Source organism: Natrix helvetica (genome assembly GCF_964273705.1).
Source record: "Natrix helvetica genome assembly, chromosome: Z".
Classification (NCBI taxonomy): Eukaryota; Metazoa; Chordata; class Lepidosauria; order Squamata; family Natricidae; genus Natrix; species Natrix helvetica.
In genome coordinates, this window is record NC_138554.1 from 53,169,512 (window position 1) to 53,195,470 (window position 25,959).

A 25,959-nucleotide genomic window follows, 5' to 3' on the forward strand; every position below is an offset into this window, starting at 1 on the left:
CTGCTACCATTGGGAGATAGTTGAGACAGGCCATCAGAGAGGCCTATGAGGCATTGCACCAGGTTCCACCACAAGGGATTACGGCCCATTCCACCAGAAGCGCTGCTACCACTGCCGCGTGGGCCACCAGGTCACCCCTAGAGGATATCTGTAGGGCGGCCACTTGGGCCTCTCCATCTCCCTTCATCCATCATTACTGTCTGGATCATTTCGCTTCGGCAGATGTGGCCTTTGGCCGTAGGGTCCTGCAACGGGTGGTGACCTCTCCTCCCCCGGGGCCATCTTCCCGCCCTGGGACTTAGCTTGGGTATGTCCCTGTTGTAGCCCCTCCCGCTGGGTCTACAGGAAAAAGAATGTTGGTCCTTACCTGAACGTTTCTTTTCTGTAGGGAGGCGGGAGGGGCTACATCCCACCCATGGCATTGGCAGGGGGGTTCGAGCGGTCGGAAGGCTGTCTGTTTGTATGCTGTGGTTTTCCTTACATAATGCTCGCAGTTTTTCCATTCGACCTCGTGAAACTGGGAGCTGAGAGGGATAGGAGGATACTTAAAGAAAATCCCTCAGTCTCTGGATCAATCAGGCTGTGACTAAAACCTGTTGTAGCCCCTCCCGCCTCCCTACAGAAAAGAAACGTTCAGGTAAGGACCAACGTTCTTTCTAATACCTGATGGAATGGAATAGAAATGTAAAGAGTTGGTATTTTATTGGTCAAGTGTGATGGACACACAAGGAATTTATCTCCAGTGCAACAGTTCTGTCAAACAACTAAGTAATATAGTCCCAATACCATTAGGAGAACATAGTCATTGGTATGGAGAGAGCACAAAGCCCTGGGGAGCATGTGTGCTAACTGAACAGGTATTGAAAGAGACTTTATTGTCTCCACCTTTCTTTGTTGGAAAGCTTATAATTCATATATAGGTGGACAAGTGTAACTAGCTGAGTCAGTTTAGAGTGAATTTCTAGGGTGGTGGTATTGAATGCTGAAGTCTACAAAAAGGACTTTGCATAGGTCTACAAATAGAACCTTGGGGATTCAGAATGTTGGATCTTACATCTTAAGAGCAGCATCTGCTGATTTATTTACTCGGTAGGCAAACTGCAAGGAAGTCTAGCAGCGGGTCTACGATGATTTTGAGGTGGATCAGCACTAATTTTTCAAAGGTTTTCCTAAATATAGACGTCAGAGAAACCAGTCTGTAGTCACTCAGCTCCTTGATGGTTTTTTGGGCCCCGGGGATGATAGTAGTGTGTTTGAAGCAAGAAGGAATACAATACATCTCTAATGATATATTAAAGATGCAGGTGAAGATGGGGGCAGTTGATCAGCAGACTTTCAAGTAAGAAAGAGTTGCAGTGGTCAATAGACTGAGGATAAAGATGGGAACTCTGCTGAAGTGTGTGTAGTGAGATCAGTTTTATATGGTATTGAAAATGTTCAACCATTTCAGTGGTGGGTTCAGTGGTTCCAATACGGTGCTCTGGAGGGCCCAATCGCCCGCCTTCCTTACCTGTACTTGAGCCGATCAGGGCTGTCGCGCACGGAGCGTACGGCGCCTGCGCAATGCTCCACCCAGCAGCTGGAGTGTCGTGGGCAGTAAGTATGCTTGCGCACGCTGCGGCATACTGCGCGTATGCACATGGTGGACGCCTGGCCCCGTTGCAGCGTACCAGAACCCACCACTGAACCATTTGTTTATTTCCAGGCAACATCAAACAAGAACAACAATAGTTCCATTACAGAGGTGACTTTGAAGTGATCACAGCATATAAAAATATTGTTAACATTAGCCAATCATTTTTTTTCAGCCCAAATCACTTCAGTTTTTGCTATGGGAAAAATAGAGGGAAATTATTGGTTATATTCAGCACCTTGAGTTTATAAAAATAATAAAGTTGGAATATAAATAAACAAAACATCTATTTTCAAGGAAAAGTAGATTGCCCAATTCATTAAATAGGAAATAATCTCCTTTAAATGCTGTATTGACCTATCCAATAAGAACTGGAAATTTATATTTTGTGTTATACTATTTCCAAATATTGGCCAGATCAAATTTTGTTATGTCAACTGAACAAGTAGTTCTGTAGTTCTCCAGACAAATGTGTAAACTGAGAAAAGTGCATTGGATCTGATATTTATGTGCTCAAGGTACCTGTCATTCCTTTTCCTGGGCTTGCAGTTTCAGAACATTCATAGTTTGTCAAAGGAGCCAATGATCGATACAGCAAGCACACTAGTAGGCTGGGCCCAAAACACTGCTCCCACCTAAATTGAATAGGTATCCATCCCTAATTCTCTGATCCTATTAAAAAGTACAGCTAAAAGCTTGTAAAAATGCTGGAAAAGTGAAACAAGGGAGCCTGAAGTTTTTAATTTAATTTTTAAGCCCTATTTGCCAATATCTTGTCTCTGAAAGTCAAGGCATAGACATAGGAAAAACACAATTTACTGCAACAAAATTCAGTTTATTAATTGAGAGACTAAAGTCAGTACAATATTTGTTTTCATAACATGAAACATTTCAATGTCAAAACTCAACCCATCTTTTGAGTGGCTACTATAGCATAGTGGTATGAATTTGCTGCCATCTGCAGTTTATTTTGGCAGCATGGAATGTCATATCAATGATCAAAATTGTTCCCTATATTTTCTCTTGCAATCTCAATCAATTCCTCTCATCATCTAAAGGCAATTTATGTGGTTTGATTATACTTTTTAGCACACCAGGATTTCTAAACGCTGGAAGAACACAAATATTTAAAGTATCTGTGTACCTAGCAAAGGGCAGATTAATAAATTTTATCCAGACATTATACAGTTTATGTTCATGCTATATTGTTAAAACCCAAGATCTCCTGAGCCACATAATAACATGCTAATTTAATAAGTTACTCACATTCAATAAAAAGATATTAAAAGATAAGACAAAAGGAATCGTTCAACAGTGCTAAAGTACACAGAAGCAAACCAAGGAAACAAAATATACATTAAACAATTTCAAACCAAACTGGTTAACTGTAAAGAAAGTGCATTTTAGAACTTCTTGATACCCTTCTTAAAGTAAACCAAGGGTATTAAAAATACTCATTATTTTAGTTGCAGCACAACTGTAAGGACACAGATTACATAAATGTAATTTTTGTTTACATTTAAATACTTTGAAACAGGCAATTTTTATTGATATTATTTAAAATAATAGCTACAAATGATTTCAGTTTCTTTTTATGTTCCCTAACGTGCATGGTTGGATAATAACTTTATGATAGCATCACTAATTTGAGAAAATCAGGTTAATTTTGTACGTAAACTTAGAATAAGATTTCAAAATTATAAATATGTCTTCCTTTAAATATTTTCATTTTTTAAAATTTTCATACTGGGTGTGTTTAGCTGTCTTCTTTCAGTTTCCAGGTATTCATTGTCTAAATAAAATCTTTTTTCTTTTCACAATCAAAGCTTGTCTTACTAGACTGTGCACACGATAATATGTGACAGTAATTCAGTTCATTATTTGAAAGTAATTATGTAATCTAAAAGAATTTTTATTATACAACCAAACTCTCATTGTGTATACTTACACCGTAGAATGGATTTAGAAGTTTAAAATGTACTGATTTATTGAACCTAATACAGTAGTTCAGCCTCATTAATATACTGATTCCAACAGCGGTTAACATACATCTTGGCTTATGTTAACTGATACTTATAAGTTAGCTGCTGGATTCACATAAGCCAACTTTACTTTCATGTATTTACTTTTAATTTGGACAGAATGTTTAAACATATGTTTACCATTTTTAGTGTACTGCTATATATATGTGTATGTGTGCGCACATATATGTATTTGTGTTTTGCCTTTGCATTTCAGTGCTTTTTTGTATCTCCCCTTTGAATCATAGGATTGCCACTATTCATCTGATCATACAATTTATCTTGAGATGTTACTAGCTCTTGTAAAACCTTTTCCATTTCAGCTGGTACAGATGTATAGGTTGTTTTAGGCAATGTCATCTGAAGAGCACACCACAGTGTAGTACGAGCTTTACGCGTTGCTATGCACATCTCTTTAATAGCCAATGCAAGAGCAAAAACATCTACAAAATAAGAAAATATAGAAAATATAAATTCTTATCAACTGCTCAATATCATTACTAGGAAACAAACCGACACAATAGCTGCTACTGATTTTAGCAATACTGCCTTAATTTTATACTATTGTGGGCGGAAAATATATCTGAATCATACAAGTCTGGTACAAATAGGTAAATATTACCTATTCCTATCCAAAAAGAACATGAAAGGAATTCCCATTTAAGAAATCCTGAATATTGCTAGGGCTTAAATTATTGTAATAAACAATAGCAAAAATTACCTATATAGTTTTCCCATCTTTTAATGGAGTATATTACTAACTAAAGTGTGCAGTAACTAATCTGTGGTGGGCAAGAGTGCTTTGAGTCTGATATGGGCAGTCTCTTTATATCTGTTGGCCTCAAAAGGTACAGAGAGCATGCCCATGCCAGATATGAAATACCCTTGCCTGCTTTCAATCCAGTACTGCACATACTCGTTTCTGAGTTTAATAATTATGCAGGCTATGGAGAGGTTCCCTGAAGATGGGCTTCCGTACAAATCTGAAAGCTCAGAAGATCCTCTAGTCCCAGCAAATGATCTATATTGGATCCTGCAACATTATCCTTCGACATGTATATTCGCTTTCATTCATTTAATAATTATCTTCCATTTTATTAGCTAATATACATCCCGATAACCATGGTTTCAGAAGGAGGATAAGAAAGTACAAAAATTACAATTTTATTTTTGAAAAAGTACATAATGTAATATCTCGATTATTACGGTAAGTGTACTTGCACATTAATTTTGATCCTTGTAAAACATTTTTATAAATCCTATAAAATATCACCTGAGCTTAGTTTCATGTAAGGATGCATCAACAGCAACCATCAATGGTTTTGGCAATATTAAATAAACAGCTTATTTTGTGCTAAATTGGAAAGTTGCAAATTATTATTAAACATATTAAACATATAGTATTTAGACACACTTTTTCCTTTCAGTGACGATCCCTAACGTATCAAATATTAAGAGATAACAAATTGTTGTTATAAAAGATGCAGAGATAGAATACTTTAAGAAATGTACCTTTCTTTGCTCAGTTAATTAAGATGTATAGGAAGCACCTATACAATAATGGGGCACTTTAACTATCCTAATATCAATTGGAAGGCAAATACTGTCCATAGTGAGAGATCAAATAAATTTCAGACAAACCTAGTAGGCAACTTCGTCTCCCAAAAACTAGAGAAAGGAACAAGAGGTCAGCTATACTGGACTTATTACTTATTGAAAGAATTGAAATGATAGAAGAGGTTCAGTATGCGGGAACTTTGGAGAGTGACTATGTCATTTTGGAATTCAGTATAATACAGACACAAGAAATAAAGCAAAGCAAAGCAAAGCAATGTCTTAGACTTTAACAGAGATGATTTCAACAAACTTTGAATTTGGGAACAATTGGATAAAAATCTTAAAGGAAAAATCAACTCAAGAAGCTTGAGAAACTCAGGAAAAAGATAAAAATCCAGTCCAGCATAAGACCACTGAAAAAGAAAAATAACAGATCCAAGTAAAAACCAGCATAGTTGAACAAATAATTATCTGAAAGACAAAAGGGACAAGTATTTAAAAAATGGGAAGAGGGATTCATAACTAAGGCAGATATAGCCTGCAGATATAGCCAGATATAACCCTATAACCAGGATATAGCCTGAATCTCCAAAGGTAAAGTCAGAAAAGCTAAGGCTCAGAATAAATGAAAACCACAACAAATGTCAAAAATTAAAAACAAAATATTTCAACATGCAAAAAGTAACTAAAAAGGCAAGGAAACGACCAGTCCCCCAGTGGGATAAGGAGAAAATGATCACAACAGAAAAAAAATGGAATTGCTTAATTCATTCTTTGCATCTGTCTGACATAAAAGAAAAATATAGTCTATTCTACCAAAAGCAGAGCAATAAAAGACAGTCTAGGAATCCCAAAGTTGCTTTTTCAAGAGGCAACTGGATTTTTTTGTTTTTCTTTGAAGATGTTTCGCTTCTCATCCAAGAAGCTTCTTTAGCTCTGAAGCTGGATGAATGAAAATCTCTATAGACACAGACTAGAAATGTAAGTCAAAATAGATAAGAAAATGGTAAGAAGAACTCTTGCCCATCCTAGATGAGATTAAATCACCAGGACCAGATGGATTACATCCCAGAATTCTGAGGTTGCTGGTAGACGTAATCATGGAACCACTGAACCTTATCTTTTAAAATGTCTGGAGCACAGGGCAACTATCAGAGGACTGGGGGGAAAAACTGATGTGGTCCCCATCTTTGGAAAAGGAGAGAAAAAACAAATCCAGGAAAACTACACGCCTATGAGCCTGACATCAATACCTGGGAAGATCCTGGAAAAGATCATCAAACCACAGATCTGTGAACATCTAGAAGTTAGCAAAACTATTACTAGAAGCCAATATGGCTTTGTTAAAAACAGATCATGCCCAAATTTTATTGCATTCTTAGACAAAGTAACTAAATTAGTTGACCAGCGAAATGCTGTGGACATAGTCTACTTGGACTTCAGTAAGGTAGATCACAATCTACATCTTGGTAAGATAGAAAAATGTGGGATTGACAGTATCACTACCAGATGGATATGTAACTGGCTGACAATCTGTGCGCCCCCTTCTGGACCGGGATGCCCTACGCACGGTCACTCATGCACTGGTGACGTCTCGCCTGGACTACTGTAACGCTCTCTACATGGGGCTTCCCCTGGGATGCGCCCGAAGACTGCAGCTAGTCCAGAACGCAGCCGCGCGGGCAGTCATGGGGAGTACCAGGTACTCCCACGTAACACCGCTCCTGCGTGAGCTGCACTGGCTACCTGTGGTCTTTCGGGTGCGTTTCAAGGTTCTGACCACCATCTTTAAAGCGCTCCATGGCATAGGGCCTAGCTACCTGCGGGATCGCATCCTCCCACACACATCCCTGCGGCCAATTCGCTCTCACAGGGAGGGGCTTCTCCTGGTGCCGTCCACTAGGCAATGCCAACGGGCGACACCGAGGAGTAGGGCCTTCTCTGTGATGGGCCCAACCCTCTGGAATGACCTCCCCCCCGACATTAGAACCACCACTGACTTCCGCTCCTTCCGACAGAAATTGAAGACACACCTGTTCCGACTGGCTGGCCTGGCATAATTTTAACGTCTACCTCCTGGCATACATATTTCTTACTGGTTTTTTAGGGGGATTGCTCTTTTAAACTTAATTTTATAGGATATTGGGGTTTTAAATGCTGTACATTTTAAATTATTTACTTAGCAGTACAGTTCTGTATATCTTTTTATCCTCCTCTTATTTATGTATTTATCCACTTAATATTTTAATTGTTTAAATTTTATAGTCATTTATGATGTATTTTGATATGGACTGTACACCGCCCCGAGTCCCTTTCGGGAGAGGGGGCGGTCTATAAGCGCTAAGAAATAAATAAATAAATAAATAATGGAACCACATTTACATAGAGGGAAATATGCAGTGGTACCCCAAGATTCTGTCCTAGGCCTAGTGCTCTTCAACATCTTAATATATAATTTAGATGAGGGAATAGAAGAACTCATAAAATTTGCAGACACCACCTTAGAAGATAAGGTACAGTTGAACTCGGTATGTCTATTTTAACAAACAGAAGGATAGGGTTGACATCATAGCAGTCTTCCAATATTTGAGGGGCTGTCACAAAGAAGGGGACATCCTATTCTTCGAACACTTGAGGGCAAGACAAGTAATAATCTAAACCAAGTCAAAGAGAGATTCAACCCAGAAAACAGTGAGAAATTTCCTGACAGTTAGAACAATTACCCAGTGCAATGGCTTGCCTTCAGAAGTTGTAAGGTTCTATCCCTGAAGGTTTTTAAAAAGGGATTGGCCAGCCACTTCTCCAAAATGGCGTAGGGCCTTCTATTTGAGCAGGGGGTTGAACTAGAAGGCTTCAAAGGTCCCTTCCAACTCTGTTATTCTGTATTACCTCTGTCATCTTGACACCGGGGGCCTCCTTGTCTTTGCCGATGTGAAGCATTGACAATTTCATCCTTTCTGCGGGATTGTACAACATGTATTGCTTCCAAGTGCTTATCAAGAGCAGTACAGATATTAGCATGAAGGGGAGAACTTCGAAGACGTTCCATCTTTCCCAGCAGAGTCACAACCTATGAATATTAATAGATAGCAGTTTAAATTCCATCCTAATTGACTTCTGTCAAGAAGCCCTTTCTAAAAAGTATTGAAAGAAAAATGACTCTGAAGGCCTCATTATAAAACTACAATATGAAATTGCTTTTTAAATCTTTCAAAGAAGTATATTTATGTGGCTCCAAGGCAACTCTCCTATTTGTATTTGCCAGATTATCCCCATGCCATTTCACAAGATTCTGAATTTAAGAGTTTCAAAACATTTTGTGTTTTTGAAAATTATATTGCTAGAACAATATTTCAGGATTTTTATACTGATAACTACAATAATTAAATCATGATAAAATTATTTATAACTGCAGGATCACTTACTCCAGCCAGTATTGGCCCAACCAGTTAAACTTATTAGGCATAATTGTTACAAATTCTTCACTTCTGTGAGATTTGGAGGAGGAACAGACTGAATCAAGATGTCACTTCTCTATGGCAGCACAGAAATTGTGGAATAGCTTCCAAGAAGTGGTTAATTACCCTTTCTTTGATTTTTTAAAAGAAAAATAGTGAAAACCAAGCTGATTCAGAAACCTTTGCCCAATTTGATGTTGCCATTTTTTCTTTTTTATTGTCTATTTTTATAGTATTGTTGTGGGTTTTGCTTAATGTTTTTATTGCTATTGTTTCTACTTATGGTTATCAGGTTTTTAGATTCTCTCATGAATGTTCTAAAAGTATTTTTTTATTCTATGTCATCCGCCAAGACAAGTGATATTTTAGACTATGAGAAATATAGTGTAACTTTTTCACATTTATTTCCTTGAATTGTTCTAATCTTAATAAACGTCAGGTTCTAGATATGAAGATATTTGTTGAATTAAAATGTGCAAGCAAGTTCTTTTTCCTGTTTTTGAAGGTATTACACCTTTTTACATGATATGCTTCCCTTCCAAACACATCCCTGCTTCTATTTTCATCACTCACGCAATATCATAAGCAGGAAAAAAAACTGCAAGAGGGAGCAGGAATGCCAGTTTGTAGCAAGGAAAGTTGATAAAAACTGCAGTCCTCCTTTCTTAAAACTGACAAGAGTGAAGATGGAACAAACTGTGTTAAACATCAAATGAATTCTATAAAATTCTATAAAAAAATGTGTGCAGCCATGTCTATTAGGAGTGACATTTTGATTTCACTGCATGTAATGGTCAATCTTTCTGTTTGGCAAAAAGTTTGCACCCATTTAGGAAAAGTAACAAAGCTGATAAAATATAAGATTTGAAATGTAAATAACTCACTCTGGCTTGCTCTCGTAACTGATCCACAATTAAACGGTCAACTCTGGATGGATTTGATGTCAGCCTTGGGATAGGAGTGTTATTAGTGCTAGACACCTTCTTCCCAGGGTAATTCTTGGCAAGGGCAGATTCCGTCTGAAAAGCAGAATAACTAATGTCACATTAAAATTAGATATGGTGAAATATTTTCTACACTATACTGCAAACAGTGATATCAGCTTCAAGCATAGTTGCAGGATTCCAATTACTATTCCAGAATAGTGACTACTAGAAAACACAGAAAATTTGATATTGAGGAAAACAAGATATTGGATACTGATGTAAAGTTTGTTTCTGGCATGAAAGAAATCAAAGCACAAAATTATGTAACTTGCAATTATATAATCACATAGGTTGACTCAGCCTTCCATCCTTCCGAGGATACTGAGATTGTAAACCAGAGAGTGTTGTAAAGCACTTTGGAGTGGTATATAAGTCTAAGTGCTATAGCTAATATTGTATCTTCTAGTTTTCTATAGCTAAACTTAAATTAGGAATTTAACATATTTTTCGGACTATAAGATGCACCGGTGTATAAGATGCACCAAGATTTTGAAGAGGTAAGTAAGAAAAAAAAGTTTTTGTCCTCCCCGGCTCCTAGGATCACTCTGCAAGCTGCAGCAGGGCTGGGGGAAGGGGAAAATGCCCCTGCTTTGGTGAAAAATGGCCCATTTTTCACCAAAGGGGGCATTTTTCCCTTCCCCCAGCCCTGTTGAAGCCTGAAGAGTGCTTCTGGAAGATGGGGGAAAGCAAAAACACTTGTTTTTGCGAAAAACACTGTTTTTCACAAAAATTGGATGCAGGGGTGAGGCTTCGGGAGGCCAAAAATAGCTGTATTCGTTGTATAAGACGTATCAACATTTCCACGCTCTTTTAGGGGGGGTGCGTCTTATACTCTGAAAAATACTGTATATGAGGATAGCATTAGGAAGAGAAAAATATATTATCATTAGTAATTATAAATTTAGTTGAAGTTTAAATAGTGGTTAACTTTAGATAGCTCCTTTATATCAAATCAGAAGGAAACTTCAGAATAAATGTGACATCACAGACTGATATGTGAATAAGAATGGATCTATGGCAAACTGCATTTACTAAAAGATGCTTTTAAATAATATTTAATTAAAATATATTCAAAAAATTGCCTTGCATATTACCAATAAGGAGCAGTGGTGAAATCTAATTTTTTGCATGGGCGTGGCTTGGGGGGGTCATGTGACTGGGTGGGCATGGCCAACTTTCCGCCACTTTTTAAAGCAATTTTCCTGCCGGTTCGGGCAAATAGGTAGGAAAAAATGCTTTAAAAAGTGGGGGGGAAATGGTTCCGATGATTGCCTGGATCAGCTGTGAGTCACACAATCATCGGAACCTTTCCCCCCCACTTTTTAAAGCATTTTACTACCTATTCGCCGGAACCAGTAGTAAAAAAAAGCTTTAAAAGTGGGGGGGAAAGGTTCCAATGATCATGTGGCATAGCTGAGTGTCATGGAATCTTTTTTTTTTACTTTTTAAAGCTTTTTTTTACTACTGGTTCGGGCGAACCTTAGCATTTTTTACTACCGGTTCGGGCGAACCTTAGCATTTTTTGCTACCAGTTCTAGCGAACCAGTCGGAACTGGTAGCATTTTACCCCCGATAAGGAGACATAAGAAGAAAATATGGTTAAGGTGACAGTCTTGGTAACAGTGCATGAACAAGGGAAAGTTTTAAAAAATCAGCTATCATAGGATTTGCAATTTTGTTTAAATTATCATTAAACTAATTAGCTATAAAAGAGTTAGCAGCATTCTTACCCAGAGAACTGGTTTAAACAGCACAAAAATGGAATCAATAAGACAAAATAAGATATATATTTAATACTACTTTAATGCCTTGCAAACATCAAATTTGTAGTAAAATCTGTGAAAATGAAAATTTGGACAGAAAGATGGAAGAACAATATAGTTGTATAACTATTATATTAATAGGGAATGATGTATAATGTATAAGAATTTAGAAACACAAAGGATGATCAGCTTGGAGATTCTTTCGGTCAAATTAATGGCTTTTTACCTGTACTGAATACAGGTGCCTGGAAAGTATCAGAGGTATGAGAGGTTTTGAGAATAGTATTGGTTTGTTAAATTTATTCGCTGCCTTTCTTGCCATTAGGATACTCTAAGCAGTTTACAATAATCTGTAAAATCCCTAATCAAAACACAGTCTGTGCATCACAAGAGGATAAGAAGCAGTGTTCCATTCAGAAAGCACTTGGTGGTATGGATCTGACCTTGTCAATATTCTCTCTAGAGATTAAAAAAAAACTTTAATGTCTTCTAAATATTAATGTATTTTATGATAGACATATTAGAGACCATATACAACATTCATTGAAATATTTAACTTTAGTTCAAGCTTGCTTGAAGAATGATTAATGGATTCTCCAAGTGTGAGTAGAGACTTTTAGATACTTAGTTATTATGGATTATACATATCTCAATCTGGGATCTCCTTTGAGAGATCCATATGGCCCAGATCCTATTAAGATTTTGTAAATATCTGAAGACCTAGCTCTTTTTTCAGGCTTTGGAGCAAGATAACTAGATGAGGAACACTGATGTTGGTGATGTGGTTTTGTTTTGGGGATTATTGTTTAACTGGGACATTATGAGTTTGCACTTTTGTGATATTTTTAAAACTTTGTATGATACCCATTGTTTGAGATGGATAGCTATACAAATTGTTTAAACAAAGATACATAAATAAAATATACAAACACCCTTAGGGTCCCGGGAAAATAAAATAAAAATAAGGCTTAGAACTCAAAATTGTTTTGATAAGAAAATCAGAGAAATATTTGTGCCATTACTATGGGAAAGTATCTTAAATATCTGACAAATCAAAGACAGTCCCCAGTTAAAGTCTTTATTCGATTGGAGGGTTTATGACCTGAAGCTGCAATAGTAAACTCATTCATGTATTTTACACTTTAACAAAGATCAGAGGCTCTGGAAATATTGAGTATCTTAAAATTCAACTGGCAAATTATTAAGTTTCTTGAAAGAGAAGGATTGGATTTTTTTTAATTTAATGTTTGAAAAGAAGTTATAGCAGCATCTGCTAGATGCACTTATGTAATACAATATAGATAGCATTTGACTTATGATAACAATTGGGACCAGAATTTCAGCCATTAGGCAATACAATAATTAAGTAATTTGATCATCATGTAGCTGAACCCAATTTTACATTTTTTACCATGATTGTTAATCAAATCACCATAACTGTTAAGCAAATCAAGTCCATTACATGAATCGCATGGTGATTATACAATCTGGTTTCACCTATTGATTTTACTTGTTGGACATTGGCTGGGAAGGTCATAAATCATTACAACATGACCGCAGGGTGCTGCAACCATTGTAGTTCTCATATCCTGTGACTTAGAAATCGTTCACAGAAATTGTACAACTTTTGGGAAGTTGTACATCGACTTCCCAAAAGATACTTATGATCTGTGTCAACTCTGAAGCATTCCTGACCTGCTCTCAAGTTGCCATAGGCAGAGGGATGGGAAAACCAAGCCTCGCAACTGCATTTCAATCAAAATAAAGGATTCAGCAGCAACGTCAAGGTCATCTCCAGGGGGATCCATGGTGGGTAGAGAGATTGATTTCTACAACCTGCAAAATTGCTTTGTTGGGGAATGTGATTGATGACACCCCTTGGGGGAAGGGTGAAACAGAGTCAAAGCCAAGGCACAAATTAAGTAAGGTGAATCGTGAAGAACTTCACAGAGGTTTCGGTTGGATTGTGCTGACATAAAGCTCCTAATAAATAACTGGATTTCTTCTGAAGCTTGGCTTGAAGCTCATGATTTAATTAGGGCATTGGTCGGAACCCTGACAATCTGGTTCTGCAGTTCCAATAGTTGTCCTCTTCCCAATCACGTGATCACATTTCAGGTGCTCAGCAACTGGCCCACATTTATCACTATTTGCAGCATCCCACATAAATCAATTGTGATTTATGTTTTTGTCAGCATATACTTTTGGTTTTCAGCAAAATCACCGCACAGCGAACAAGTGCCATTATAATTTCAATAACTAAATGAATTGTAAGTCAAAGACTACTTGTAGAAGAAGGGTAAATTGATAGTACATATTTGTCATCTATAGGTAGTCCTCAACGGAAAATAATTTATTTAGTGACCATTCAAAGTTATAGTAGCACTGAAAAAAGTGACTTTAAACCGTTTTTCACATTTACAACCATTGCAGCAGCCCCATAATCCCATTATTGGATGCTTGGCAACTTGCATTTATTTGACAGTTGCAGTGTCCCAAGGCCATGTGATCACCTTTTGCGACTTTCTAACAAGCAAAGTCAATGGGGAAGCCAGATTCACTTAACAATGTTATTAACTTAACAACTGCAGTGATTCACTTAACAACTGCAACAATAAAGATCATAACATGGGGCAAAACTCACTTAATAACTGCTTAACCTAGCAACATAAATTTTAGGCTCAACTGTCTTAAATCGAGAACTATCTGTATTGATTTTTTGTTCCCCTCTATGGGATTCCTTTAGTGATAGCCTGACTACAGGTACTCAACTTACAACAGTTCATTTAGTGACCATTCATACTTACAATGGCACTGAAAAGTGACTTACCACAGTTTTTGACACTTATGACTTTTCCAGCACCCCCATGGTGTTGAGATTAAAATTCAGATGCTTGGCAACTGACTCACTGTTATGACACTTGCAGTGTTCCGGGGTCATGTGATCACCTTTTGCAATCTTCTGACAAGCAAGGTCAATGGAGAAGCCAGATTCACTTAACTATTGTATTACTAACTTAATAACTGCAGTGATTCATTTAATAACTCTGGCAAGAAAGTTTTAAAACAGGGCAAAATTCATTTAACTAATGTCTCATTTAGCAACAGAAATTTTGGACTCAATTAAGATCCCAAGTCAAAAACAACCTGTATTCAATATTTGGATGAAGACAGCACTTGTGTTCTCAAGAGTAATACTTTATTCCATACAAAAATAATAAGCTTTCATTTTACGAGGAAGAGGTAAATTTTAGAGTACCACTGTTGGGAAGACTTACTTGTGACTACCCAAAAATAAGCTGATTGAATTCATTTGGATTAAATCTAGAGAAAACTTATACATGACTGCTGCTCCTTGTCTTCTATTACTGTACCTATTAATAATTACTTTTTCCATTGTTTTATATCTTAGGTTCTGTTTTATTTAGTATAGTAGAATGTAGATATTTGGAACTTCTATTAACAGAAGTAATTTAAGAAGACATTTAAGAATAAGACACATATCATTTGTAATAACTATTCTACTCTGCATAGGTTTCTTACCTTTTTCCTTTCTTTTTCTAGAGCTCTCCACTGTTCATAACATTCTTCCAATCTAATATGAAGCTCACTGGCTGATCCACTTCGAGTTTTCACTGGTCTTTGAAATCCAAATGTTGGCATGAAGCCGGTGAAAGAACTGTCTCCATACATCATATCATTAAAATATGGGTACAAATGGCTTAAATCCTCATAGGAAAACAAATCATAGGAATCCATCAAAGGAATAACTGACGGTCCAAAAGCATGGTTGGATTTCAAAGGAAATCTATTTGAACTTAACTGTTGGGCATTTGGGCTATGTCTCAAATCACCCATCATAAAATTATTTGAGAAACAAGAAACCTGGTTGCGATTTACACGGTTACTGACAATATTACTATCTCCACCTCCTTGTCTATGACTATTTAAGTGGCCTTGAGACTCCAGTATATCTTGGTAAGAATTTTGAGACAATCCATCTAAATGTTTTTGGCCTTCCTCAACTTCATAATGTCCCGTCTGTGGTTTAACTTGAAAATTGTGCTTGTTCACATTTTCAATGATCCCATATTGCTGTGAATAGTTATCACAAAAACCGTTTGGTGGTTTAATTTTTTTGTCAATAATGGTCTCAAAAAGGCTTTCTTCTACTTTACTTAATCCTTCTGTATGACTGGAAGAAGAAACTCTGTCTGCAGCACCACCATCTTTGAAATCAAAACTAGAAAATACTGTAGGTGCTTCTTGGCGATATTTCTGAAGCAACAAATTATTATTTAAAGTTACATTGGCTGATGATAGCTGAGAAAAATCATAAGAATGATTGGAACCTTTTGAACCTGTAGATAAATTACTCAATTTTATCAAGGTGCTTTGATTCCGAATAGGGACAGTGGAACTGTTTTTAGCTTGTATATTTATCCACGTTGGCCTGAGATTTGTGTTTGGTGAAGTAGTCACTGGGTTTGTTGCTAAAATATTCAGTGATTTGAAATAATCTGAATTTTCTGTAACATTTGCAAAATCACCACTTCCTGGAACAGCTATATGAGACTTCAGAGCAAAATCCGACTTTAAACCAAAATCAGGGGTAAATGAATTTTCATTCACAAACTGTTTGTCTGATATGAGTCCTGCAGTCTTTTGAAATGTAAAACTCTGCTGTTCTGAAGATACATCTTCCATTTTCTTTGGGACAACTTGTTTGTTTTGAAAAATTTTACTATAATTATCTGTATCTAACATTGGTAACTCAGGTGTTCCACTTGGTAATTTTTTACTCTCTTGAACACCATAATTTATGTTTTTATTTTGCTTTACTTTATTAAGGTGAGAATAATCCAGGTATCTATAATAATCAGCATTTTCACCATATCTATTAAATTGTGAAAGAAACATTTCAGCTTTCTTTTGATGTTGTGAATCATGTCCCTTAGGACCCGTTTTTTCTCTTCCATAAGTGTAGGGATCTGCTCCTGATTCTTTTATTGCTTCTAAAAGATTGGTTTGTGGGGTAAAACATGTTTTCGCATATGAATAGTCTTGAAATTGTGATGCCTTTGTATTCTCATTGGACTGAACATTGTAACAGCTGAGATTATCATTCCTGGAAGGAAACAACCATTGCTCATCAAGATCTATATTAGTAAGCTCATGGTAAAGGTCATCCACCTTCTGCTGCAAAGTTACATTACCAGTGTGCAGATACTGTTTTTCAGAAACTGGTAAAGATTCTCCACCATAAAAACCCTGTTGAGGAATGACTCCATCTATTGCTCTTTTTGTTTCAGACAACAAATCAGGGTGATCTGTAAATCGAGTAGTGCTCACAGGCCATACAGATTTTAAACTGGAGGCACATGCTCTAGAAGAATGAAACATAAAAAGTTGTGGCAATTCCTTACTAAGTTTTATACTTTATGCTTTTAGTTTTTAGTCCTACAATTAATGTATCCAGAGATACATGAAAAGCTATTACAATTATAGTTTTATAACAACATATATATTAAAGTAAAAATAAATATTTAAAAGATAGTATGCTGATAATATGAGGAGGTTGCAAGTAACTGGCATATATCTTATTTAATGGATAAATTCAAGAAGATAGTATTTTGAAATAGAATCAATATACTGTTTAAGACAATTACTAAACAGCTGAAATAGCTGAAAAAATACTTAGAAATTTTAATTTTAAAATATGTATGCATCAAGACTTTGCTAAAATAGGGACAGAAATTGCAACCTTTTACTATTAGAAATAGGTTAAAAGTGGCTATATATGATGAATGCTGCTTGTAACAGTGAGCATGAGAAAATGTTGTTCTCTTCTAAATACAGTACTAACCCTTCAGTAAAATAGGGCTGTGATTTATCTTGTTCTTCCAAGATGTTAGACACAAGTCCATATAGATCTGTTTCACTGCCATAGTCATTTCTTTCTGTTTGAATCCTGAGGACAAATAAAGTATAGTGAATTGTTGCTTATCATCCCAATTCTATTTTGTTTGGTCTTTTTAATTGTATAGTCCCATGATAACGAACCTATGGCACACATAGCCCTCTTTATGGGCAGGCACACCATCACCAGCTGCTCTTCTGGTTTCCTGCGTGTGCATATCTGCTGGCCAGCTGATCTTGGTGTGCGCCAGAGCATCAGGAACCCGAAGACCAGCTGGCCGGTGCACGTGAGTGCTGACCAGTTGGTCTTCGGGTTTTCAGCGCTCCGGTGCATACGAAAACCAGCTGGGCAGGGCACATACATGCGCCAGAAACCCGAAGACCAGCTAGCCGGCAAATGTGCACCAACCAGCTGGTCTTCGGTTTTCTGCACCCAGAGCGCGGATTCCAGTTTGGGCGCTCGGTGCTGAAAAGGTTCACTTCACCATCACTGGTATAGTCTGTACTTATGATATAATGAATTATTCAGAACTAAAACCTATTTCACCAAGTTCCTTCTTACATCGCATAACTAAATTTTCTCTGTATTTCTGTCTGGTAGAGAATTGTGCTAGCTTCCTACCAGACAACAGTTGATAAAAATGTATTTCCCAACCAAATCATGATATGAATCACACATAATTTTAAATCAATTAATATTTTAATATCATACAATTAAGAACTTCCATAATTCAAATATATCCAAACTGCTATTGCTGGATAAAATCTCAAATGATTTAACAATTTGTCAGCCTTGAAGTCATCTGATAATATGCAAACTTCGTATTGTTGAAATATATTTATTTTGTAGTAATCTGCTAAGATGACAGCTGTTCAGCAGTGCAACTTGTAAAATTACAGAAACACTGTTTCACCATTTTTTATTGTTGTACTTATGTTATTACTTATTCAGAGCAAATACACTCACATAAAAAATACAAAGCTGATGTAATTTTCAAAAGCAAAAACAAGTGTCAAGAGTTTTTTAAAAATTCCAATATTCTATGGTTTGGAAAGGCCAAAACAACATATTTTTTATAAATAGAGTTAGTAATTCCAGAATTTTCCCAAGAAAAATTCCAAAATTCAGGCTCAAGATGATTTTTTAATTTATAATTATAAAATTTTATATAATTTTATAAAACTCAGACCATCAAAAGCATTCCTTAAAATATTTGGTGCCATCATTCCCTAAAAATTCACACCAACTTCTTTTGTAAAGATAGAAAATGCAAGAGACTCGTTTTTTCTTCAGTTGTCTTATCTGTCTTTTATATGCCTTTATATGTCTTTCTGTCATTTAGAATAATAAAATGATCAGCCAGAGTAGAATACAGTACAACATAAGAGGATATGGTGAAAAATATAGTTGTAATTCTTAAATTATTGTCTTGGTATTAGAAGAAGAGAGACATTTGAAGGCTTTGATTTTTACATCTACTATCACTGTATTTCTATTTTTAAAAAAAGAATAGATAAAAGGCAAATATGTTTACAGAATGGAATAGGATAGTGATGGCAGATCTTTTTTGACTCCCGTGCCAAAAGTGGGGGGAGGGGGGCACAGGGGTTTCATATTCTGGCATGCCACACTCATGATGCTACACGCGCAACACCCCCACACGCACATCTGCACGCCACCAGCCCCCCCCCCTGCTTTTGCTGAGGTTTTTTTGCCCTTCCCAGGCACCAGAGGCTTTCTAGGAGCCTGGAGAGGGCAAAAACAGACTCCCCCCGCCCAACCTGGACTCCCTCCAGAGGACGAAAAATGGACCAACAGGGAAACTGGAAGTTCATGAATGGTGACTTCCAGTTTGTCTGTAGGGCCGATTTTCAACCTCCGGAGCCTTCAGGAGGCTTCCCTGAAGGCTCTGGAGGGCAAAAAACAGACTTATGGGGAAACTGGAAGTTCGGGAATGGTGACTTCCGGTTTGTCCGTAGGGCCGATTTTCATCTTCCGGAGCCTTCAGGAGGCTTCCTTGAAGGCACCGAAGGGCTAAAAATCTAGGGGGAAACCGGAAGTCCCGGTTTGCTCCTAAAGCCGATTTTTGCCCTCCGGAGCCTTTAGGGAAGCCTCCTGAAGGCCCCTGAAGTCTCTGGAGGGCGGAAAACAGACCTACGGACAAACTGGAAGTCACTTCTGATTTTCTCATAGGGTTGATTTTTGCCCTCCGGAACCTTCAGGGAAGCCTCCTGAAGGCCCCGGAAGGCTCCAGAGGGCGAAAAACGGATCTACGGGGAACCCAGAAGTTCAGGAATGGTGATTTCCAGTTTGTCCGTAGGGCCGATTTTCGACCTCTAGTGCCTTCCCTGAAGGCTCCGGAGGGTGAAAAATGGTCCTATGAGCAAACCAGAAGTCCATTCTTGAATTTCCGGTTTGCCCTTAGGGTTGTTTTTTTGCTCCGGAGGAAGCCTCCGGAGGGCGAAAAACAGCCTCAAAAGGCCAAAGTCAGTTGCCTGCACACGCGTGCGCACTGGCCAGTTAACAGGCCAACGCCTCACATGCCCTTAAAAATGGCTCCACGTGCCACTTGTGGCACGCTTGCCATAGGTTCGCCATGATGGGAATAGGATGATATAACATTATTTTGAGTCTTTTAGTATATGAAATTTTATTCATTCTATAAAAGTTAAACATATGCTATAAATTAGGGGCAAAAATAAAAATGCTCTGTGCAGAAAGATTGCTGCACGTTAGAAACAATTTAGAAAACCCTCAACATATTAGGTATGTTTTATGCCAGAAAGCAAAGAAATTTCAAAGTTCATTTAATTCTTAAATCATATACCTGCTCTTTACATTAATTTGAGAATTTGGAGGTTGTTTATTATCATCTGCATAAGTGGACCATGGGACGTAGAAAAGAGAAGAGTCATTGTGGTTTAAACATTCAGAAGTTGTAGAAAGTGAAGTACCGTAAGTCTGCCGTAAGTCTACATTCTCTTCATTCTGTATTTTAAAGAAGAAAAAAGATATATACAAAGCAGTACTTTTCTTAACTTACAACATAAATTTTATAATTTCCAGTATTGAGATTAAGCAGGTTATAAAGAGGAAAAGAACCATCCAGCTTGTTTGCCTAATACTAGGAAGTTAGATTTAGGCAAATGTATGAAGCTAGACATTGTTACTCAATTCAATTTATTAACTAATTTCAAGGAAAAATTGTTTCATGATCTTACCAAGCCATAACAACTGTTCAAATTCATACATATTCAACATTTTATAATTTTATGTTTTTTTAAAATGACATAACATCAAATTAGCTTGTTTTCAAATTAATCCATGCATTAGTACAATAAATTATCAGAATTGTTCTTGTATTATATTAAATAATGTAAGCAAGAAAGAGAAAGTGAAGTACAACTTCCAGAGCATATAAAAAATTTAAAATGCAGTTTATTTGGATTTCACTTGTCAATAAAACAGTGAAAATATAATTCATTCTTTATAATTTATTCCCTCACAACTAAAATGATTTCTAAATAATCACACAATGTAAATCCATCCTCAAACAAAAAGTAGTAAACTGGATGTCCAAAGTGTCTTAATATAGGAGTAATAAATATATCAAACAATGGAATAATATGTATAGCACTACTGCTAGTTAAAAAGGGTTTTGTTGTATTCGGGTCTTTTCCCGTGTAAGGTTGAGATTGTCTTTGCAACGTTTCGGCAGGATCATACCTGCCATCTTCAAGCTGTGGGCTTAAAATTTTATATATATAATGTTGTATTTGTACTGATAAATAAATAAAGGGAGACTTTATTTAGGCATACCAGGGGTTGTAACACAAATACATATACATATACATACATATACATACATACATACATACATACATACATACATACATATATATATATATATATATATATGACTTATAAAAGTTATACTTACAAAAATTCCTATTCAGTCACTCATGCCCTAGTCATTTCCCGACTTGACTATTGCAACACGGTCTACATGGGGCTATCCTTGAAGAATATCAGGAAGCTCCAGTTGGTGCAAAATGCAGCAATCTGCATGGTTTTGTGCAGACCTAAGTGTGCACAGGTATCACCTCTCCTGCTGGAGCTGAATTGGTTGCTGATTGACTTCTGGGTGCAATTCAAGATGTTGGTTGTTATCTTTAAAGTCCTTCATACACCCTGGAACCAGGGTATATGAGGGACTGTCCCTTGCCAGTCACATGTACCCAACCCAGCAGAGCAGGGAAGCAAGGAATGTTGTGGGTCCCAAGCCCTAGATCAGTGGTTCTCAACCTTCCCAATGCCGTGACCCTTTAATACAGTTCCTCGTGTTGTGGTGACCCCCAACCATAAAATTGGTGTCTCGGTTCCTAAGATCATTGAAAATATGTGTTTTCTGATGGTCTTAGGCGACCCCTGTGAAAGGGTCGTTCGACCCCCAAAGGGGTTCCAACCCACAGGTTGAGAACCACTGCCCTAGATACACTGGTGGGACCCAGAAGGGCCTTCTCCATAGTGGCTCACTCTCTCTAGAACATCACTCCCCCAGATATTAGAATGTCCCCCGCTCTAACAGTCTTCCAGAAGGCGCTAAAGACCTGGTTCTGCCAGTGGGCCTAGGGAAAGCAGGAGAGCAGGATGGAGCCCATTAAATGGCTTGTGTGATATATTGCTGCTGGGGTGAGTGGGCTATTATATTATTTTATTATTTTATTTTCTTCTATTAATTTTACTTTTATATATGTTTTTATATTCCTGTAAGCTGCCTTGAATCACCATGTGGAAATATGAGGCAATATAAATTTTCTAAATAAATAAAATAAATAAAAATGGTACTGGCAATGGTTTTCCCTGAGATATTCTATGGAACTGAAAACTAGGATTTGAAAAAGCAAGCTAATAAGGGTACTGATTGCTATTGAATCTAAATGTCAAACAATCTATCCAGAGTTTTCATTTGAGGCATAAATAAGGTTCAAATTATTATATTAAATGATGATCTAGCTTTCTGGAGAATACTGGGAAAAGTAGAATAAAACAGAAGAGGGTGACCAAGAGCAAGATGGGTGGATTCAATTAAACAGTGATACGTGCACCACAAGAAAATCAAAGAACCAGGTTGGGAACAGATCAGGGAGAAAATTGTTAAAAGTAAAGAGCTGGTCATTAATAGTCAGCATTAAGAGGATATAATCATCATAGTCAGTAGTGAGGGATGGAAGTAATATTTGGTTAGCCCCTGGTAAATGATCTAAATGAATCTCTAATCAGTTGCTTTTGGAAAATTCAAACCTGGGCATGAAATCAATAGATGTATAGGATAAGTGGTCCTCCAAATGTACCTGAATTAGAATTTTCAGCAGCCTAAATTAGCATGACACTTTGTAAGTTATGTTCAGATTTGAAGTTCAAAAATATCTGGGTTCACAGTAGCAAGTTGGTACTGTTGCCTTGCTCTTGATCAACAGATACTCATTCACAGATAGATCACTTTAGGTAGTCCTCGACCGGAAAGGGCCTACTCACAACGGCCAACTAACAGGGACAATTCAATATTCAATTTAATTATTTAAAATATTTTTTTAATTTAATGTTTGTCATTCAGAATTTATTTTGTCCCTCCTTTGGCATCCTTTCTTTAATGATTATATTCCACCATTTCTTTAATATTAGTGTAACTTTTCTCCCGCGGCAAGTTGTCCCATAGCGAGTTGGCTATGGTCCCATAGCCTAAGTTGTTTAGACTTACATAATTAATTTAGTGACTGTTCAAAATTACAACAGTACTGAAAAAAATGACTTATGACCATTTTTCACATTTACAATTGTTGCAGCATCCTCATTGTCCCATGATCAAAATTCGGATGCCTGGCAACTTGCATGCATTTGTAATAGCAGTGTGCTAGGATCATGTGATTACCATTTGCAACCTTCTGACAAGCAAAGTCCATGGAAAAGCCAGATTTACTTAACAACTGTGTTACTAACTTAACTGCAGGATTCACTTAAAAACTGTCTTGCTTAGCAATAGAAATGTTGGACTCATTGTGGTCCTGAATGAGGACTACCTGTAATACAGTAAATTCATTGTATTATATGGCCAAAGACCTGAAACATAAAATACAACCAAAAACTGCAACAAGATTATAAAAAAATTATCTAAGTTTGGAGTAACATCTTTCATGGGACCACTGGATCTTGTGATCTCATCATCATGCTAAACTACCACAGACAATAATGTGTTCTTAATACATTAATACATTTTTGCTGTTATAGCATTGTATTGGAAAGTAGCATATTTCTGAATTATGAAGATGACAGAATAAAGTATTATTTAAAATGTTTATTAATTTCTGTATAAATACCATACTGGTTTAAAACAATTAGGTCAGGGCTTCAACAAGACCTGGGGGAGCAATCACTTTGTAAGTCCCAAAACTATACTCCAAATTCCTGGGACAAATAATGCAAAGTTATTTTCCATTCAAATGCAGAAACAAATATACTGGCATACTTGTTCAAGTAGTGAAAATTTGGAGGCCTTTTTTTACTCATTTTTATTCATAACTTATCAAGTATAGCACTGAATTCTCATTTTTCGTAGAAGTAAAAAAAGCACACAGAAGAGCAAAACACAGAATTAAAAAAGCAAATTAAAGAAAGGATGTATCATTTGACCATTCTTCCCTGTATCTTCTGAATTTCACAAAAAACTATATAGAAAATCCTTTTCTTCTGATATAGAAGCATGGCTTGAATAGCTGAGTAAACAATGCATAAACCATACTAAAATATCACATGGGCTGCACATCTATTTTCATTGACCAAGAATCATAGGATGTTGAAATGAATCTTTAGAAACAGTAGAATATTCAAATGGTTACCTCTGCTGAAAGGTTTGGGATAGAATTTTTAAAAATATTTGTATGTTAAAGCTAACAAAATCTTGCCTTTTTATTTCTTCCTAAAAAAAAATGGCATTGTTCTGCTATAAAAAAACAACAGAATGCCAGAGTTATATATGATTGATGAGCTGCCCATACAGTTGGAGATTATTCTGTTATCACCCCAATACTGAACTCACTCATGAACTATGTCATAATGCACTTTAAATATAAAGTTTATTTTAAAGTTAATATAATAGGACTTTATACTGTCATACAATGCTTCAATGTGGTTATTTCCTAAAATATTTTTGAAGTAAAATTATCTTTAAAAAAACTGATTGAACCTGCAATTTGTAGCAATCATAGAAGGAACTGCAACCTGTCATGATAACGTTATTGAACACATCCGTCAGTCTTCCACTGGATTCTGTACTATTCAAATAGCAGCTGGTACCTCTGAAAGCTACTTTAGGCTGGTATAAAACAATGAAGGTAGAAAGACAATTAATTCACATCTAAATTGTTTGCTTTAAAATTTTGAAACATTGGGTAAGTACATTTTTATATTCTGACTTTCCAGGAGTCAGGTTAATAAAAATATTGCTCTCCATTTTTTTTATATTGAAGAATTATGTACAAAAAAGATATGGAAAGAATTGTACAAAAGTATCTGCATCTCCAACTTGGATGAATTCTGAACCAAGATTTCTGAGTTTTAAATCTCAAAGGTTTGATTAGTTAGCAAAATGAATAGCTAAAGTCGAGATTTTTATTCAAATGCCCACACATAAATGTAAATATAAATGAGCCAAAAGAAAAAAAATTGGATTCCTCCACTGAGAATAGTTGGGCTATTTGGAAAAACATGACTGGAAAACCACTTGATTCCTTTTGCTAAATGCACATTACTGATGTGTAATGATTACATCCTTGCTTCATAGAGGTGTTTGTTATTAGGTTTCACAACCTCTGATTTTCAATTCCTCAAGTTCCTGTGCTTCCCCTTGCTTTCTAGTGTTTGCACATCCCATTTATTTTCCTTCGCTACATTTCCAGTATCTTAAATAACTGCTGGCCTCCACTCTTCTAAATCCTCTACAGAGTTTGTACCCATTCCTTATTTTTTTTCTCTTGCCCTTCAGCAAGCCCTCATTATACTGCCCCTTTCGATTCCAGGTGCCCCATGCCGCTTGCCCCCTCTCCCACCTGTCCTTTGCCTGACCCCCTCCGCTTCTGCTTCATACCTCAGCGTGCCATTCTATTGTTTAGCATTCTTCCTCACCCCCGTTCCCCCACCCCCTCACCTCCATCCCTTTCCCTACACAGCTTTAAGAACGCCTTTCACTCCCTTCTTTCAGGGAAACCTGGGGACAAAGAGAGACGTCGTGGAATCCCCGCCATTCCCATGGGAAGCTGAGAGCGCCTCTCACAGCAGCCGGGGGAAGGAGAACAACCGTTACCACACCTGACAGGCTGGGGGAGGGAGGGGGCGGGGGAGAGAAGGAAGCGACTTCCCAAGGGTTCATCCCCTCCCCCCCAACACACACACACACACACACACACCCCTCGCTCAGTCCTCCCCACAATTGGATGCCGCAGAAAAAAAGACGACCAATAAGAAGCGGCATTCTCCACCCCCTCCATATCCATCCTTCCCCCGCATCTTTCTCGGCGGAGACCCACAGGGATAGGAAACTCGGGGATTTCATTGGAGGCCCCTCT

General features: G+C 37.0%; 1 protein-coding gene across 2 annotated transcripts; it reads right to left on the reverse strand.

The window, feature by feature from the left end:
* Positions 1-2,460: 2,460 nt before the first annotated feature.
* On the reverse strand, positions 2,461-25,687 carry MEIOC (meiosis specific with coiled-coil domain). 2 transcript variants are annotated; one of them, XM_081931969.1, is made up of 8 exons: positions 25,542-25,687; positions 24,582-24,710; positions 20,166-20,326; positions 17,285-17,389; positions 14,962-16,804; positions 9,554-9,688; positions 8,101-8,281; positions 2,461-4,097 (listed from the first exon to the last, which is right to left on the reverse strand). In XM_081931969.1, exons 1-8 carry the CDS (start codon positions 25,545-25,547, stop codon positions 3,868-3,870), a joined length of 2,790 nt encoding a protein of 929 aa, XP_081788095.1. In that variant the 5' UTR covers positions 25,548-25,687; the 3' UTR covers positions 2,461-3,867. The 2 variants fall into 2 exon arrangements, with proteins under 2 accessions (XP_081788095.1, XP_081788096.1); XM_081931970.1 differs by having other exon boundaries at positions 25,560-25,617.
* Between the last annotated feature and the right edge of the window lie 272 nt (positions 25,688-25,959).

Excerpts from the sequence above, each read along its gene's own strand:
- MEIOC (XM_081931969.1), bottom strand. Across the intron at positions 20,327-24,581 it reads ATGATTGCTACAAATTGCAG|AATGAAGAGAATGTAGACTT; the intron begins GTTCAATCAGTT and ends TTTAAAATACAG. Across the intron at positions 16,805-17,284 it reads CAGCCCTATTTTACTGAAGG|AGCATGTGCCTCCAGTTTAA; the intron begins GTTAGTACTGTA and ends TCATTCTTCTAG.